General features: G+C 42.0%; 3 protein-coding genes across 3 annotated transcripts; 2 read left to right on the top strand and 1 right to left on the bottom strand.

Annotated features, from left to right (window-relative positions):
- Positions 1-69: 69 nt before the first annotated feature.
- On the bottom strand, positions 70-6,242 carry arpc2 (actin related protein 2/3 complex, subunit 2). The gene is made up of 10 exons (XM_028990569.1): positions 6,034-6,242; positions 5,205-5,239; positions 4,733-4,845; positions 4,305-4,350; positions 4,027-4,213; positions 3,850-3,943; positions 2,229-2,355; positions 1,177-1,277; positions 895-995; positions 70-496 (listed from the first exon to the last, which is right to left on the bottom strand). The coding sequence occupies exons 1-10, from the start codon at positions 6,105-6,107 to the stop codon at positions 475-477; spliced, it is 900 nt and encodes a 299-aa protein (XP_028846402.1). The 5' UTR covers positions 6,108-6,242; the 3' UTR covers positions 70-474.
- Positions 6,243-11,651: 5,409 nt separating this feature from the next.
- On the top strand, positions 11,652-13,972 carry cxcr1 (chemokine (C-X-C motif) receptor 1). Its single transcript, XM_028990941.1, has 2 exons — positions 11,652-12,014; positions 12,549-13,972. Exons 1-2 carry the CDS (start codon positions 12,008-12,010, stop codon positions 13,628-13,630), a joined length of 1,089 nt encoding a protein of 362 aa, XP_028846774.1. The 5' UTR covers positions 11,652-12,007; the 3' UTR covers positions 13,631-13,972.
- A 493-nt stretch (positions 13,973-14,465) lies between these two features.
- On the top strand, positions 14,466-16,019 carry cxcr2 (chemokine (C-X-C motif) receptor 2). The gene is made up of 2 exons (XM_028990942.1): positions 14,466-14,746; positions 14,869-16,019. Exon 2 carries the CDS (start codon positions 14,878-14,880, stop codon positions 15,904-15,906), a length of 1,029 nt encoding a protein of 342 aa, XP_028846775.1. The 5' UTR covers positions 14,466-14,746; positions 14,869-14,877; the 3' UTR covers positions 15,907-16,019.
- Positions 16,020-17,806: the final 1,787 nt, after the last annotated feature.

Raw genomic sequence — 17,806 nt, 5'->3', positions numbered from 1 at the left:
AAGAACACAAAAGCTTTTTTACTGTTCTTGTTCAAAGTCAAACAAAGTAAACAGTGCGTTGAGACGGGATGTATTAAGACTGGTTTATTGTTACCATCACATGAGTTCAAATAGAAACAGGAGCTTAGGGGCGTACAAGATGAAAGGAACAGGGCGAATACTGCACTCATGAACACCATCTAAGAAGGGATGCAAGGCAGGAGAAACCGAATGTCCAATGAAATAAAAGAAAACGGTATCAAAAGACACACACACACACACACACACACACACACAAAAAACAATTGTATTTCATACTTGCAGCTACTATTTAATGTAAGTATGCAAAGCGATTGGTTTGGTTAGTCCTCCTTGATTTAAGTGCAGACTGCTCCTGGGAGGACTGGAAGCACTGGCCACTGAGTCCAGTGAGGCGGAGAGCGTCTGATGCTTGTCGCAGCGTGTCCCTGTGTGTTCAAGTGAATGGACGCGCCTTTAGCGGGTGAAGGTCTTCCCCCTGCAAAGACACAGTCAGAGTGAGTCTCACCAACAAGAAATACTTTAATGCATGCAGCCTGCTTTGCATTGCAAAAAGCATTCATGGGGCATAAGACCTGTATCACACGCACGTTTTATTCCTGACCTGAACGGTTTGAAAGTAAAGTTAACATTACTGTTTTCAAACTGTGAAAAAGAATTACTACCGATCAGATCAGTCACAGATAGTTCTTAATTTCACCAGACTTTACCCTTCGTTTTGCAAATCGTTCATTTGCAAAAAACAAATTCCTATGTAAATAGTATGAAATATATTTTTGGCCAAGAACGTATCAGACAAAACATGTGCCATAACCGCTCTACCTTATCACTCATTCACAGAAAATGTATTTATATATAAAGAAGAAAGGGACTAACGAGATAGTTTTCATCTCTTTCTTCTCCGCGTCAGGACGGGCCCTGTTCAGGACCTTCAAGAAGTCGGAGGTCTTGGCTCTCATGCGTGTGTGAATGTAGGCCTGTGAGTAAGAGCCGATAGTTTAGCTTCTGCATTTATAAGGAAAACCACAAGATCTGACTCACTGACATGGTATAAATTACAACTCAGATATTAAAGAGAACTGACTGACAGGTATGCACAGCGTTAATTAAAGCCACAAAAATCCTCAGCTAACTAGAGAGGGAGACTGCATACCGCACCTTTGAGCACTTTATGTGGTAATGCAGGTAGTCTCGGAAGGTGTGGATGAGGTTGATTGTATTGTCTCTAGCACTGGCGCTGGTATGGCGGGGGAACAGGACTGTGGGAAACAGTCAGGGCATATCGTGAGACAAAACAATCAAAGCAACCGCTTTTTTCAGATCCAGAAACAACAGGTCAGGGATGCCTTTCTTATGACTGGCGCCACAAACATCTTCCATCAAACCTAAAGAGGTGGAATGAAGAGGTGCAGTCACAGAAAACTTGCTTCCATGTTAAACCAATCGTGTTCTCCCATGTTTAATCAGATGTTTCACAAGCTGCAGTGTGTGGAGTAGCTTGCTTTAATAAAAGGGCGTGGTTGTGTGTGCTGGTCTCTGGGTACACAGGAAAAACAAAAGGAAGATGCTCGCTGGTTGACAAAGGGAGTAAACGTGCAACGCACCAGTCATGGGTGGGTGCGCTAACAAAATAAAAACGTTAATACACACACATACTAACATGTATAATTACAGTAAAGGCCAAAAGGTTTGGACACACCTTCTCATTCAATGTGTTTTCTTTATTTTCATGACCATTTACGTTGGTAGATTCTCACTGAAGGCATCAAAACTATGAATGAACACATGTGTTATGTCCTTAACAAAAAAAAAGGTGAAATAACTGAAAACATGTTTTTTATTCTAGTTTCTTCATAGCCACCCTGTATGAAAACACATTGAATGAGAAGGTGTGTCCAAACTTTTGGCCTGTACTGTATATCATGTCACTTTATATCACTTTAATACAACCTGTCCCTTTTTTTTGGAGAAATATCATATTTGGTGCCATATAACACTATCTTATATTTTGACAGGAATGTGATTTTTACTTTATGACTAATGCTAATAAGATTTAGCACTGTGTGTGTGTGTATCTAATAATGTTAAGCATTGTGAAAATAAAAAATGATGACATAACTGCTTGCATTTGCATTAATATCCGGTGGACACGATACAATGTTTACATTACAGGTGTTAAAGTTAAAAAGGTGAGAGGTCGACGGACTCACCGAAGGTAATATAGCCAATGTTGTCTCCGACGGCGGCGTCTGTGTCCTTCAGCTCCAGAGGTGGCTCTCGGTGACTGAACAGCACCTGCGGAGCGGTGTGGCTGGCTCGCCGTCCCTCCTTAAACTCCTGAATCACACACACACACACACACACACACACAGGGCAGCAGTGTTTAATATTAGGGGTGTTGACCTTAATCTTGCATTGATGCAATCGATGCATTGCGACGCAGACGATTCTGCATCGATGCAGTGCAGAAGAGTCATAATTACGTTGCTTGGTGATTTTCTGGCAGCGGCATAACAATTCTCATTAAAAAGTAGTGCCGGTAGTAACTATGGCTGCCTGATACAGTGTCGTTCCGGGTAGGAGCTTCAAAGCTTAAACTTGTTGTTGTGCCCTATAACGCATTTACTCATGTCCAATAGAATCGAAGTGGGATAATGTTTGCTCTCCCCCTTCAAAACACACACACAATGCAGAAACGGGGAGGAAAAAAAAAAAAAAGTCTCGGAGTGTCACAACATCGTCTTACTGGGAGTTTAGAAAACCACGCCTATTTCTCGCATGGAGAAAGCAACCAACAGGTGCGGCGAGCGCAGCGCGTGTCGTGTTCGGTCTGAAAGTGGCTGTAGATTTGCGCCAATAAGCAGAAAAATGTTGTGCTCAGTCCGTGCTCACCCGACGCCACACGTCTGAACCAGCCATCTTTCTGGAGCGGACTGAACGCTGACAAACGTTCTGCTCAATATAGCAAATCAAAGTGCCCACATGGGTGAACAAGACCTTAACTCTGGCTCAGGGACTGCACATAAATTTGTTGTACTTGTTACAATGACAATAAAGATATTCTGAAGTAAATGTAGAAAAATATATGGGATGCATCATTTACATTTACTGCATTTATCAGACGCCCTTATCCAGAGCGACTTACAATCAGTAGTTACAGGGACAGTCCCCCCCTGGAGCAACTTAGTGTTAAGTGTCTTACTCAGGGACACAATAGTAGTAAGTGGGCTTTGAACCTGGGTCTTCTGTTTCGAGTGTGTTACCCACTAGGCTACTACCACCCTATGCATCGCTAATCGATCACTTCATTGTAACATGGAAACACGTTGTAAGTCGCTCTGGATAAGGGCATCTGCCAAATGCCTTAAATGTAAATGAACTATTGATAAGCATAATTAAATCATGAGACCAGTCAAGGTTCACACCTCTATTTAATATATAAAGCCATAAAAATGGGAGCTCTGCTTATCGGCATAAGTAAATATTCTGGATTGCTTCAGACCAGCCATCAAACCTCACCCCTCCCAATCAACACAATAATGTCTTATCAGAATAAAATAAGCAGCTCTGTGCTTGAACCAAATGATTGGTTATGCAAATGTATAAAATGCCACAGACGGTGTCTGACAATTATCTGACAAAGAAAAAGGTCAGCACTGCATGGAACCACCAGTTTAGCTGTATTTTGAAAGGTTTCTTTTCCCATGACAATTATTTTTCAAACCCAGGAACCCACTGCTTTCATGCACCCTATTTCCTCATAAAATAATAAAAAAAGATCTATAAATGCCAATTCATTGGGACTTTTTATAACACATTGAGAATACAAACCTGCATGAACACTTTCCCGATGATTACATCATCATCATCCTTGAACACCGTACTGAAGACCACTGTAACTCGGTCCTTCTTTGCCTCAACATACCTAGAGAGAGGCAGACATGAATCAAATGACTAATGAAACACTACTGGTCCTTCTTCCTTGAAAGAGCTGAATGTGAACTTTACATGGACTCATCATCCCTGTAGTGGACAACAGCCCTCTTCTCGCCCTCACGGCCCTCCTCCTGGAACTTGAAGTACTTCTCGAAAACAGAGGCGAAGCAGTTCCTCTTCAGCATGCCTGCTTGGTGGACGACCTCCTCTTTGTTGGCTGGCAAAGAATCCAAATCATAAAGCAGGGACACATTGTACCCTAAAAATAAAACAAAGAGAGACACCATGAAGAAAAAACAAAAAATCAAAATAAAAAAAATATATACATTAGATTAAAATCTGCATTTTACCTGACTCAGGTGGTACAAGGAAATTTCCATATACCCTCTTCAGCAACTATAACACCAAAACAGACATGCAGGACATCTTTTAGAAGACCCCATAAATATAAATGAGCGCTATGGGCAATTTGAATAAAAGATTTGAATACAATTTGCACTGGCAGTGGACTGAAGGCATCCATTTGAATAGACCACAGCCTGCTCACACCCTCTGACAGCCATTGTCTGATTTTAAGTTGCCATAAACCCATCAAAGAGCTACTATGTGCATGCGCATGAGCTGCAGGACATTTTGCATTTTTAAGGCTCATGACTTCCTCCAGCAGAGGTGAGTCAGACTCACTTCCTGTTTCAGTGAGAAGCCGCAGAGGCCACACGCCCCTATATAGTGCTTGTAAAATAAAGCAGAACACAGAAAAACACAGAAGCATCCGTACCTCATCTGTACCATGCTCTTGTAGTTCCTTGTAGAATTTCAGTGAGATGCTGACCATCACTTTGGTCTTATCTCCATTGGGGTTGGAAATGTGGTAAAGGACCCCATCGAAATCTGAGAGACAAAAAATAAATAAATAAATAAGTCAACATCAATTACTATCCGATTGCTGAGCGAGGATGTGGACTGCATTTACATTTAAGACATTTGACATTGACGCCCTTATCCAGAGCAACTTACAACGTGCTTTCATGTTACCATCGATGAAGTTATCAATTCTGGCTCACTAGGACCACCAACTATGAGTACAATCTTTTTATTCACTCTGTTATAGTTGCTATACATAAGTCAGACAATAAGAAGGTTACAAGTTAATCTAAATATTCTCTAAAGAGGAAGGTCTTGATTATAAAATATAAATCAAAAGGCGTGCGTTTATTTGAGTTGAACGTTAAGGCTGAACAGGAACATACCTGCAAACGTGACCTCTACTGCTTCAGGCTTGTTCCTGCACATTAAAAACACAGATTATACAAAAACTGCGACATCAAACGACCATTTGCTGTTGTTCACTGCACAGTCCAAGCGCTGTGGAAATCGAACAGCTAAAACATGAGTAAAAGGAGGATCTGGAGATCGTTTGACATGCAAACGGTATTTCATTCATCCAAATTCTAATTGTTATTCCTCACGTACACAGTTATACACGGTACAATAAGCAGTGAAATGCTTTTGCGACCGCTATAGACCTCAATGTTGCAAATATTGCAAGTATTCGAGTGAACCAATATGCAAATATTGCAAACATAACCAAATATTACAATTTTATGTTTTTAAATCCACGGGCATCTTTGTAATAAAAATGAACTGAACGTGAAGCAGGGCACGTCTGGCACGCCGGGCCCGGCCCACAATAAAAAGAAGGGCGGCTCCAGAATGCGGAAGCGAGTCCCTCTCGCCGCGCCAGCAAGTCGGGGCAGGTGACGGAATAAAGTGGTGCCGCGGCTCCGCACGCAAGGTCCTAAAACCGCACGGAACCGAGCGGGTCCGCGTTTATAACCACATCTCCCTGCCCCAGGGCGGGATGCACGGTTCGAGGTTCTAAAACCGCCCAGATCGGCACCAGACGACGCGAGACACGCCCAGGCGGGCCAGTAAGCCAAACAGCGACCTACAGTTACGCGCATAAATAAAAAGTAGAATACAACATCTAAAATTATATATATATATATATAAATGCCGACTACAGTCAGTATGAATCCAGTCAGAGTTTCAGCCGCGCACAGCTGCTCGAACGCTCACCCGTTGGAGGCACTCTCAAATTTGAGAGTTAACGTCTCTTCTATAATCCGATTGTTAATCTCCAGTAAAATCATGGCGACAAAAGGCTAATTAAAATAAAAGGGGGAGAAAAAAATGGCACAAAAACCAAACGTAATCTACACCCGTCGAGGTTTTTCTCCCTCCTGTCGGGCTCCTCGCTTCCGTCACAGCTCCCACTTCCGCATTAATTTCGGAGGACCCTGTAGGTGGTCATAAATGTGCCTATGGTTAAAAATGCGAGCCTAAAATAATTTTATTTCTAAAAATGTGAGAACCAGATGAATATTTAAAAGGGACGCATACAATGCTTGCGATAGGTCGTTGAGAAAAGGCAAGCCAAAGATAGTTAAACAGTTCTAGTTTAGAAGGCACGATGGTGACGTCAGGGGGCTTGGGTATGAAAATGCTATATACGGGCATTTCTCGCTGAACGCATTCATTCAAGAAGCTTGTGATGCACAGAACCGACACTTTTTATTACACACTGTTAAAAATGGAGCCCCATTTTCGGTTGCTTTTAAGATTTTGTATTGCAATATAATGTATTGCCTACAGGGCTGTAAATGGAAGTGCACCCTCTTATATCAATACACTACTAGCTAGCTACACTCCTGCACGCCCTCTCAGATCTGCAAATGAAATGAGAATGAAAATTCCCTCTTCATGGGGTCTCCGATCCCAAACAACTCTATTCTCCTTTGTTGTCCCTGGCTGGTGGAACAACTTGCCCTGCTCCATTCGACTAGCCGAGACTACCACCACCTTTAAGAAGCAGTTAAAAACCCACTTGTTCAAAAAGTATTGACACTTTGTATTGACTCACACACATGCACACACACTGCACATTTTTATATAATATAATTTTTTTTTTCTTTCTCAACACTTTTCTTTCTTAAAATGTTCAAAATCTATAGAAATCATACGAGAATTGCTGGTGTCTTCCTCTTGTAAGTCACTTTGGATAAAAGTGTCCGCTAAGTAAAGTAAATGTATCTTTAACAATCTACCAAGATTAGTACAAAATGTATAGTTTTATCTTTCCCATCGCCTGTGATATGGTGTGGATGGTCAGCTGCAGCTTGTCCAAGTGTCTCGAAAAAGACACCATCATAAAGGTCCTGCTCTCACGTATCTTCCACCTGCTTCTTTCTGTCTGGAGATACCAAATCAGACAGACAGTCTAAACCCACAGACTTGCACCCACATTTACCAAAAGTGCAGCGTGTTAAGATTTAGATGTGATTCTGAATGCCCCATCATTGCTTCTTAGGTTTTGTTATGAAAGTCCGATTTTTCCGTAGGTTGCATCTCTTAATATAATATAACCTTCTCATTCAATGTGTTTTCTTTATTTTCATTACCATTTACATTGGTCGATTCTCACTGAAGGCATCAAAACTATGAATGAACACATGTGGAGTTCAGAATCTCAGTTTTGGATAGGTTCAATTGGAGGTCTCGCTCAGACATTTACATTTTACATTTACAGTATTTATCAGACGCCCTTATCCAGAGCGACTTACAGTAAGTAGTTACAGGGACAGTCACCCTGGAGCAACTTAGGGTTAAGTGTCTTGCTACAATATATAAATAAATAGGACACAAAATATACATTTTAGCTAAAAATGAAGTGTTAAAAAGTGACCAGTGATATATACATGTTTACCGACTGTGCAAATAAATAACAGTAATAATAATACAGTTTGTAAATCTCAACATTTTTCTTATTCTTGGTTTCAGTGCAACATGAAGAGGTAGTCCGTATATCAGCATGTGCATAACTGCAGCAATGAGGTGTAAAGTGCAGAGGTGCAACAGAGTTAGGTGATGATGATGAGGATGATGATACTTTATTAGTCCCACAAGTGGGAAATATACTTAGTGGAGTGGCATGCAAGTGGCCAAGGTTGTACGGAGACAGTGGTGTGTGGCAGATGAAGCATTCCCATGTCTGACTGACTCTTCTGTATGTCGTCTCTCCGCCTGTGAGAGCTTCCAGAAAAATACATTCAGGAAGTGGCTATACCAAGTGATTTCTGCTGATATAATTACATTCAATGCAGCACAGTAAGAAGCTTAGTATTTATCAGTTGTCTCACATCGAACTGGTCAAGGGGTGAGTGAATCATTCAGATGTAATATTGAAAAAGTAGTCATGGATTATGTGGAGACCCCCAGTTTGAGGCTGCATTGGAAGAATTGAACACAGCCTTTGAGCAAGTGTTGCCTTTTTGCTTCGCTGCTGGTCCTATTTTTATAGTACAAAGCGAGGAAAGATGCCTTCAGTGTTGCTCTCTCAGTGTCTTCTTAAGCTCCTCCACATCCTTCTGAGCGTCTTGGCTTTTGGCTGGAGCTCGCTCTGAAACTGGGACAACTGATCTGCTGACCGGCCCCGGTTATTGGCCTTTACTGTCTGTAAAGGTCACTCCGGATGAATATCCAGGCCTGATGTGCAGCTTCAATCCCACCACTTGGTTGCTGTTCCTGAAAATATGTAGAGTAACTTTGTAATTTCATGAAGATAAGTAACACAGTGAATCCATGGAGACACACACATACACTCAAACTCCATCAACAGCTATATGAAAATTATACCATTAAATATAATCAAATTATACTCTCTCACCACGCATATAAACCTCATACTAGACCTTCCTCTTTTCCTCTTGACTTCAGCACCTTTGCTACCTCCAGCGCTGCCTCCTGTCTTCCCATATAAAAATGTCTGAAATATAATATTAATAAAAATATGGTGTCATAATTACCATAAATTAAATGAAAATGTATCGTTTAGCTGTTTTATTCCAGCTCATTTCTGGTACTCACACACTCCCTTTTTACCCTTGTCATATGCATCACCTCAAGCCAGTTTCACACAAACATAGCAAAGATGAAAAAAATGATCTATCATTCATGAAAATACACTGTGTGAATTTGAGAGGTCAGGGGTTGGGGGTTGCAAGGTCAAGCTGCTAAGCTGGTCTTTCCTGGTTATGTTGGTTGACCAGCACATTATCACATTCTTACTCAGTCACATCCATTTAACAGTTTTAAGAGCTTTCCAAACCTTCTGGTCAGCTGTACTGATCTTAAACAATTTAATATTTGACTATACATATAATTAGGCTTGTACAATATTTCATGTAGTTTCAAGTTTCATTACTAGAGCAAAGTTCTACTCAGGTTCAGTCAAATTGATTGTATATATGAACTTCAATGGTAACAGCCTACTTGAGTCTTGACTGGTGTTTGAATAACTGGTGTTTTTGCATCCATTCTATTGCTGTACAAGTCGCTCATTCGGTCGTGCATTATTTCTCCTTTTCTGTTGCAAAAATGTCCTAGCCTGTCCAGATTGTTAGAGCTTAGGAAGACCAGGAAGGACAGGGGCTTCCTTTAAATATGCTTGCACTGTGGGTATGCAGGAGCTTTGTTAATATTGCACATCAGGGGTCACCAACTCCGGTCCTAGAGGGCACCAGACCTGCTCATGTTCCACCACGCCTCATTCAACTCAAGAGCTGAGTGATTACGAGTACAGAGGTTCAATCAGGGGCACTAAACACAAAAATGTGCAGGACAGTTGCCCTCCAGGAGCAGGGTTGGTGGCCCCTGTTCTACCTGTTATTATAGTGTTGATTATATTGGTCCAAAGAGAGCACTAATGCTGCTAATTTCATTAGCTGCGGTGGGTTGGCGCCCCGCCCTATGCCCAATTTCCATGGATGTTTATGGATAGTGAGTATATATTCAGTGCTACCAAGCCGCTGTGTCCTATATGATTTACATCTCATAGAGTTAGGAATAGGTATATGAAAATGATGCATAACAAAGCAATATATGGAGAAATCATTTCTGTGATTTTTTGGGGCTTTATGTTTGCACATATTGGCATGGAGCAGTGATGACGACAAAAATGGAATTGTATCTGGAAGGTGGTGTGTTCAGAAAAAAAAGTCTTCACTGAAGTAACCTTGAGCAAGTTACCATCCCAACACACCTCATTAATGCCCATTGGTAATTATGGGTAAAATGCAGAGGAAGAACACATAATGTTGTTTCGGTTATGGGTCGGAAAAAAAACAGAGCACTAGCACCACCTTGTGTTGAACAGAGCTACTCATACTTGTAATACCTGAAGACCACCCATCATCATCTCGTGTGGCTGGTTGTAAGCATGGTGCTGGGAAGGGGGGGGGGTTAATGCTTTCCTCTCACTGCCCAACAACTGGACGAAGTCTACAAGCAGGCCCAGAGTTAAGTTTGCCCTTCAGTGGTACACGTGACGGTTGAGAAAACACGGTGAACGCAAATCTCAGGTTGCCCCATTTCCTTTTTGCGTACAGCATTTGAGAGCCTGTCATTTTTTTCCCCAGCATTCACGTGGTTTCTTATGTGCACACCCGGCGCATAATGCAGTGATCTCTTTCTAGTGTGGAAACACTAGTCGCATAAGACATGTGAAGGATTTTAAACATGGAAGTTGGTGGCCCAGCAGGAAACGTGGTGAAACACTTTTGGGTAACATCACTGATGCTACATTTTTCGCAAAGAATACTTTGTACGACTTCTTTTTTTCTTTTTGTAATGGACATATCTAATCCAACAACAACTGAATAAAAAGAAATAGTATGCCTTAAAGTCTCTTTGCTAAATCTTGCAATCATAATGATGAGATTATGATCCAAGATGCTATTCTTTAGGTCTGGGTTCCATTCACCATTTTGAGAATTCTTGATTTATGATTTTTTTATTTATTAATTTTATGCAGTGAGGGAGAGAAGAAAAGAAGAAAACTGACAAAACCAATGCTTAATTTTTCCTGTCAAAAAAGTTTAGATAACTAGTTTTTATGATCAGAATTAGGACAATACAGTACATACTGGCTCTAAAGCACTAAGATCAGTACTTTACAAGATATGATTGGATCACAATTACATACACAAATTATACTATAAGTATCTAATAGTGTTCTCAGTAATGTAGTTACAACAAACACTCAGTCATTAACAGTTTTCAGCTCAGAGTTACATAAAAGCTCCTCCTGAAACAATAATAAAATTCCCAGTTGTTACACAGCGGTATTGTATCTCGGCCAATAAGGATTCAGAACAACCTGTCACCGTCACATCATGTGTGCGGCCAAGGGAATAAAAGATCATGAATGGATTTGGACGATGGGTAATAAATTATTACCAGGAAGGTAATGACAGTGTCCATTCTGGGTTCAGCTAGAGTTCCTGGTAAGACCAATGTCCAAATCAAATACAAGACTGAGTGCAAACATCAAAAACTGCGAGGGTCCTGATTTGAAGCACAGCAATTTTTCATTTTTTTTTTGTCAATTTACTATTTTCATTATTGTTTTGGATGTCGCACAATGTTTTAAAAGACAGGAGAATTGTGAAATTAGCTTTTGATCTAGAGGCTAAATCTAGAGTGTGATTATGTCTTGACTGTCTTATAATATACTGTCTGATAACTATCTTTGATTTGTCCATGGGTCAGATCTTTCTGATCTTTCACACATTAAGTGTGATCACACAGATATTCTCATGATCGTGCTACTATTACTTTCAGTCCTTAATAACATGATCGACTCCCATGTTTTTAACATGATCAGTCATCTTGTGACTATGGTAAAACTCTTCAGACTTCCCCCAGGTCTCCTCACATGTACTTACATCTGCTTCTGCTTTTTGATTTTATAAAACAGCCCGTTCAGCCTTCAAACACCTTTTGAACATTTTCTGAATAGCTGGCGACATTTTAGTGGGTTTTGTTGGTTTTGTATAAATAATTACCCGGCATAATCATAGCAATGTCATTCAATTAACAGTATAGCTGATAATTAGGCAAACAGGAAATACCATCATAGCCTCATGGCTAGAAAAGCCGGCAGCGGTGAAGCCGGGACATTTGGACTGTAGATTCAGTCAGAGCAGGAGAAAAAATGACCGGTAAGTTCTGTAAATCTATCAACGATACAACATTAAAGAAAATAAGTAATTCTATTTCCTATTGATCACAGTTGAATATATATATATATATGTGTGTGTGTGTGTGTGTGTGTGTGTGTATACGTGTATACACACACACACACATATATATATTCAAATATAAACAGGACTATTCAAGAAGGTTAAATCTACAGCAATGGTTCTCAAATCTTTCCCGGTTTGGTGAGATGAGGTTCATATTATCATGTAATAAGCTTGTGGAAGGAGGTAAGTTTAGTTTATGTAGAAACAGGATGGTGTTAGAAAATGTTAAACTGATGGATCACTGGATAAATAAATAAATGTCATCTGAAAATATTACTGCACCTGCACACATATAAATAGTGAACAAATGAAAGGAGAATTAAAATACTGGTGAAACCTACGGTTAACCACAGATACTTAATATAAAGTGAGGAGGAAGAAGCTATTTTGGAAATGACTTTCTATCTCCCTGTTGTTGTCCCAATAAAAATTCTCATTTTTCTCTCGTAGATCCAAACACTTCTTTCCTGTTCGAGGGCTTTGAGGAGTTCTACAGCGAACATTTCAACTACACTGATTACGAGAACACCACCGGCTATGACTTGGATGAGAAAACCCTCCTCTGCGATCCCGTCTCCATCGCCCACGGCGTGAACGTCGCCGTGTGCGTCTTCTGTGCGCTCATATTCCTCGTGGCCATCCCCGGGAACGTCATCGTCGGACTGGTGATCGCCTTCAACCGCCGCGTCCTCTCGCCCTCCGACGTCTACCTGTTCCACCTGGTGCTGGCCGACCTCCTGCTGGCGCTGTGCCTGCCCTTCTTTTCCGCGTCTCTGCTGCGGGGCTGGGTGTTTGGAGACGCCCTGTGCAAGATGTTCAGTCTGATGGTGGAGATCAGCTTCTACAGCAGCATCCTGTTCTTGGCGTGCATCAGTGTGGACCGCTACCTGGTCATCGTGTGGGCCATGGAGGTCCGGAAAACCCAGCGGCGGCAGTACAGCTGGGTCATCAGCGGCGCCGTTTGGTTCCTCGGCGTGGCCCTGTCCCTCCCCGCCCTCCACAGCAAGACCTTCAAGTATCGCAGCGACGATCCCCTGATGTGCACGGAGCATTTCACAGCCGAGAAAGCAGATGAGTGGCGGCTGGCTACCAGGCTGCTGCGGCAAATTCTTGGCTTCCTGGTCCCTCTGACCATCATGCTGGTCTGCTATGGCATCACTGTGGCCCGGCTTCTCCGAACGCGTGGTTTTCGCCGTCAGAGGGCCATGCGGGTCATCGTGGCCGTGGTGGTGGCCTTCCTGGTCTGCTGGATGCCCTACCACATTGCGGTGATGGCTGACACACTGTTGCGCTCCAAGGCAGTCGGGAACAACTGCCAGACCCGTAGCATTGTGGACGCGGTCATGTTCGCCACACAGAGCCTGGGCCTGATGCACTGCTGCGTCAACCCGGTGCTGTACGCTTTCGTCGGGGAGAAATTCAGGAAGAACCTCAGGGTGTTCTACCACCGCAGGGTGTTAGACCGCAGTTCAGTGAGCCGGGCGAGTAGGTCTACCTCTCAAACGTCCGACCACAATTCCACACTCCTGTAATTGAAATAAATTAAAATAAACTTGACTGAACTGAAAAAACTGTAAATAACACATTCACTGCCTTGCTTCATCCTGTACATTTACAGCATTTATCAGACGCCCTTATCCAGAGCAACTTACAATCAGTAGTTACAGGGACAGTCCCCCTGGAGACACTTAGGATTGACACAATGGTGGTAAGTGGGGTTTGAACCTCTGGTTCATAGGCGAGTGTGTTACGCAGTAGGATACTACCACCCTTCTGTAATCTGGAGAATTTTGAAATCCATGATCATGATGAATACAGCTGTGCCTGTAATAAAATATGACGTATGCTGCTCTCTAGTGGCCATTAAAATACTGCACTTGAATTTTTTTTTCTTTTTTTTCAAATTACACATCCAAATGTAGTTAAGTCTGTTTTTTTTTTGTTTTAAATAAAATATTAAGCTCTTTACTACTGGCTGGTTAAGATTTCATTTTTAAGACCAGCCGACCTTTTTCACAGAGAATTTACAGGTGCAGCAATAAATGCCAGTGTGCCGACACGCGAATTCATTTGCCAGTATTTAATGACAGTATTATTAATAGGAATCATTAAGAATTGCATAACATACAGTGGAAGACACTTCCCATTGAAGTACTACTTTATTCTCTTCAGCTTCAGACATTTGGCACGGTGCAGAAAATAGGATCTCCTTTTCATTTACATTTACGGCATTTATCAGACGCCCTTATCCAGAGCGACTTACAATCAGTAGTTACAGGGAAAGCCCCCACTAGGCTACTACCACACCTTAAAATAATGCTCATATTTAGTTTTGTAATAATAATGCAAAACAAAAATGGACATGTGGCTTTGGAAAGAAAATTTACCCATAAGCCCCACCCACACAGATTTATGCAGATTTGTCTTAACCAAAGTGCACCATGTGTAATTTTTTTGTGGTGAGCGCCGCTGTCAGATTAGATCTGTGCTCGCGCCCTCCCGACTGTTGACACGGAGGAAGCTTTTGCATCAAGCTCTGAATAAGACGTTCGGTAACAGTGCACCCTCTGCAGACGTCGGCTGCAGACATCATTACACTTCACACTGCCAAGAAGGAGAGAGCTTTTAAACGACAATTTGGAACGCAGGTAACTTGAACGTGCTCTTCCTGAACTCTTCCAACTGGCCTCTAATAGTGGCAATAACTAATAAAACTACACAGACCTCAAACGAGACCCAAGAAAACGCCATTTGCTTTTGTCTTTTTCAGATCCTCAAGATGACGACCACCACCTCCGACCTCTCAGGCCTTGAAGAATTTCTTTCGTGCGAGACCTCGAGCTCGAACAGCTTGAACGGCGTTGGGCTGATGGTGGCCTACGTGGGTGTGTTCTTGCTGGGCGTTTTGGGGAACGGCGTGGTCATATTCGTGGTGTGCGGGATGCACAGTCGCCGGACCTCCACCGACGTCTACCTGATGCACCTGGCCGTGGCCGACCTCCTGTTCTCCCTCACTCTGCCGTTCTGGGCCGCCTCCATCTACAGCCACTGGATGTTCGGCACGTTCCTGTGCAAGGTGGTGTCGGGCGTCCAGGACGCGGCGTTCTACAGCTGCGTCTTCCTGCTGGCTAACATCAGCGTGGACCGCTACCTGGCCATCGTCAAGGCGACACAGGTGGTGACCAAGAAGCAGCACCTGGTACGGGTGGTGTGCGGCCTGGTTTGGCTGGCGGCGGCGTTCCTTGCTCTGCCCTCCATCATCCAGCGGGAGGCCTTTGTGCCCATTAACCACGAGCTGCCCGTTTGCCACGAAAATCTGACCGCGGAGACGGTGGACGACTGGCGTCTGGGGATGCGGGTCATGCGCCACCTGCTAGGGTTCTTCCTGCCCTTGCTGGTTATGCTGTTCTGCTACAGCTGCACAGTGTACACCCTCTTCTACGCCCGCAACGGCCAGAAGCACAAGGCCATGAGGGTGATCCTCTCTGTGGTTCTGGCTTTTGTCATCTGCTGGCTCCCCATCAACATCACCGACATTGTGGACACACTCATGCGCCACCACTTCATGGAGGAGAGCTGCGAGGTCCAGGGCCAGGTGGACTTTGCTCTGGAAGTGACGAGAGTTTTGGCCTTCTTGCACTGCGCCCTCAACCCGCTGCTGTACGCCTTCATCGGGAAGAAGTTCCGCAACCAGCTTCTCCACTCACTCTTCCACAAGGGCATGATAGGAAAGGACACCCTGTCTCTCTTCAGGAAGGGCTCAGTCCAAAACTCAGTGAGCTCCAGGCTAACGTCCGTTACGCTGTAGATCCCATAGTAACGGGTCAGGTTCAACCACAACATATACTTCATGCTTCTTATGTTTGAACAAAATTTTTTTGATTCAAAAGCCTTGATTTTGGGATAGTGATTATGGTGAGTGAAAATAATAATAATGATGATGAAATAACGAATATATATATATATTTAATATTTATATGTTTTCTTTATTTTCGTGACCATTAACTTTGGTAGATTCTCACTGAAGGCATCTAAACTATGAATGTGGAGTTATGTACTTAACAAAAATGGAGACCTGGCCTCCACAGTCACCGGACCTGAACCCAATCGAGATGGTTTGGGGTGAGCTGGACCGCAGAGTGAAGGCAAAGAGGCCAACAAGTGCTAAACACCTCTGGGAACTCCTTCAAGACTGTTGGAAAAGCATTTCAGGTGACGACCTCTTGAAGCTCATCAAGAGAATGCCAAGAGTGTTTAAAGCAGTAATCAGAGCAAAGAAACTAGATTATAAAACATGTTTTCAGTTATTTCACCTTTTTTTGTTAAGTACATAACTCCACATGTGTTCATTCATAGTTTTGATGTCTTCAGTGAGAATCTAGCAACGTAAATGGTCATGAAAATAAAGAAAACACATTGAGTGAGAAGGTGTGTCCAAACTTTTGGCCCGTACTGTTTATAATAATTGAAATTTTTATATATATATATATATATATATTAAAAAAAAAAAAAAAAAAAATCCGGTAATCTGCAAAAATGTGAACATTTTATTGAATTTGTGCCTGCTATGCTGTATGTTAGGATTGCAGAATGCGTTAGAATTTTCATGAGTTTGTTTCATCCTAAGTGTTACATATTAATGCTGCTGTTTTGTAATTTTTTTACTGGTTTCATTTGATTTACTGTTCATTTGTTCCTTTGTTACCCTTCTGTTGATCTTTTATCTTATCTTCATTTTTTTATAATCAAACATGAAAAAATCAAGCAGATTCAAGCATGTAAAGTATCATTGATGATGCTGCATATCTATGATGCTGCTGTTTAATTTTTTGTATGAAATGCACTAGCTTGTTCTCAATTAAGCTTTTTTTTGTAATCCTACATGATGTTGTAAGAGAATAAATAAAAGTGGAATAGTCAAATACCACATGGAAAATACCAATGGAGTGGATGGGGTGTCTCATTGTTTTTTCTTACTGCTTTTTCTACAGCGGAAGTCTGATAGCTATCTAATGGTTCTCAGAAGCGTTACTGATGATACCTCAGACAAGTGAAATAAAAGATAAGGGAAAAAACAACATCCCTTCTGATGAAACAGTCTTGTTTAGCAATTTCAACATTGTTGAAATTGACCCCTTTTAAAAAATAAATGTGTCCTTACTTTCATGCTATTTAATATTCATTCCTAGATGTATTTGTATTATATTCATATACATTGTTTGCATTAACAGTTTCTGCAATAATGTCTAACAGACAATGTCTAACTGGCTGAGAAGAGCAAAATGCACTGCGTGTTCATTCATCCAGTTTTTAAAGGACTGTGTCTGTAATTCTTGTTTTAGGACAAATGAAAAGCAAATATTATCATCTTTTGGTAAAACTTGTTGCTCCAACCGCAAACCTCAAACACCCACCATGTAAAATATCGGAACAAAAATTGATATAATTCAGTACCGTTCCTGGCACATCCCTGTAGGACAGTGGCAAGTCACAGGCTGGTTACACCTAAGAATGGGGCACTGGAGCGATCGGCCTGACCTTTATTCATTTGGGAATAATGGGTTGTTGTCACAATGCTGGCAACATAGCAGTGATGGAGGACTTCACAAGACAGGGTTTACAACACACAGCAAAGCACAGCACGATACACACCAGGTCCAGCATGTTGTAAAAGACAGCTACTGACAAACACCTCGGGACACTCACCA

Source organism: Denticeps clupeoides, chromosome 9 (assembly GCF_900700375.1).
Source record: "Denticeps clupeoides chromosome 9, fDenClu1.1, whole genome shotgun sequence".
NCBI classification, from domain to species: domain Eukaryota; kingdom Metazoa; phylum Chordata; class Actinopteri; order Clupeiformes; family Denticipitidae; genus Denticeps; species Denticeps clupeoides.
This window is presented reverse-complemented; position numbering and strand designations above follow the sequence as displayed.

Bases quoted from the DNA above. Each gene is read 5' to 3' on its own strand.
- cxcr2 (XM_028990942.1), top strand. From the start codon at position 14,878: ATGACGACCACCACCTCCGACCTCTCAGGCCTTGAAGAATTTCTTTCG.
- arpc2 (XM_028990569.1), bottom strand. From the start codon at position 6,107: ATGATTTTACTGGAGATTAACAATCGGATTATAGAAGAGACGTTAACT. The intron at 4,846-5,204 runs GTATGTTCCTGT...TTTGTCTCTCAG, and splicing joins AGTAGAGGTCACGTTTGCAG to ATTTCGATGGGGTCCTTTAC. The intron at 1,278-2,228 runs GTGAGTCCGTCG...TGTTTCCCACAG, and splicing joins CATTGGCTATATTACCTTCG to TCCTGTTCCCCCGCCATACC.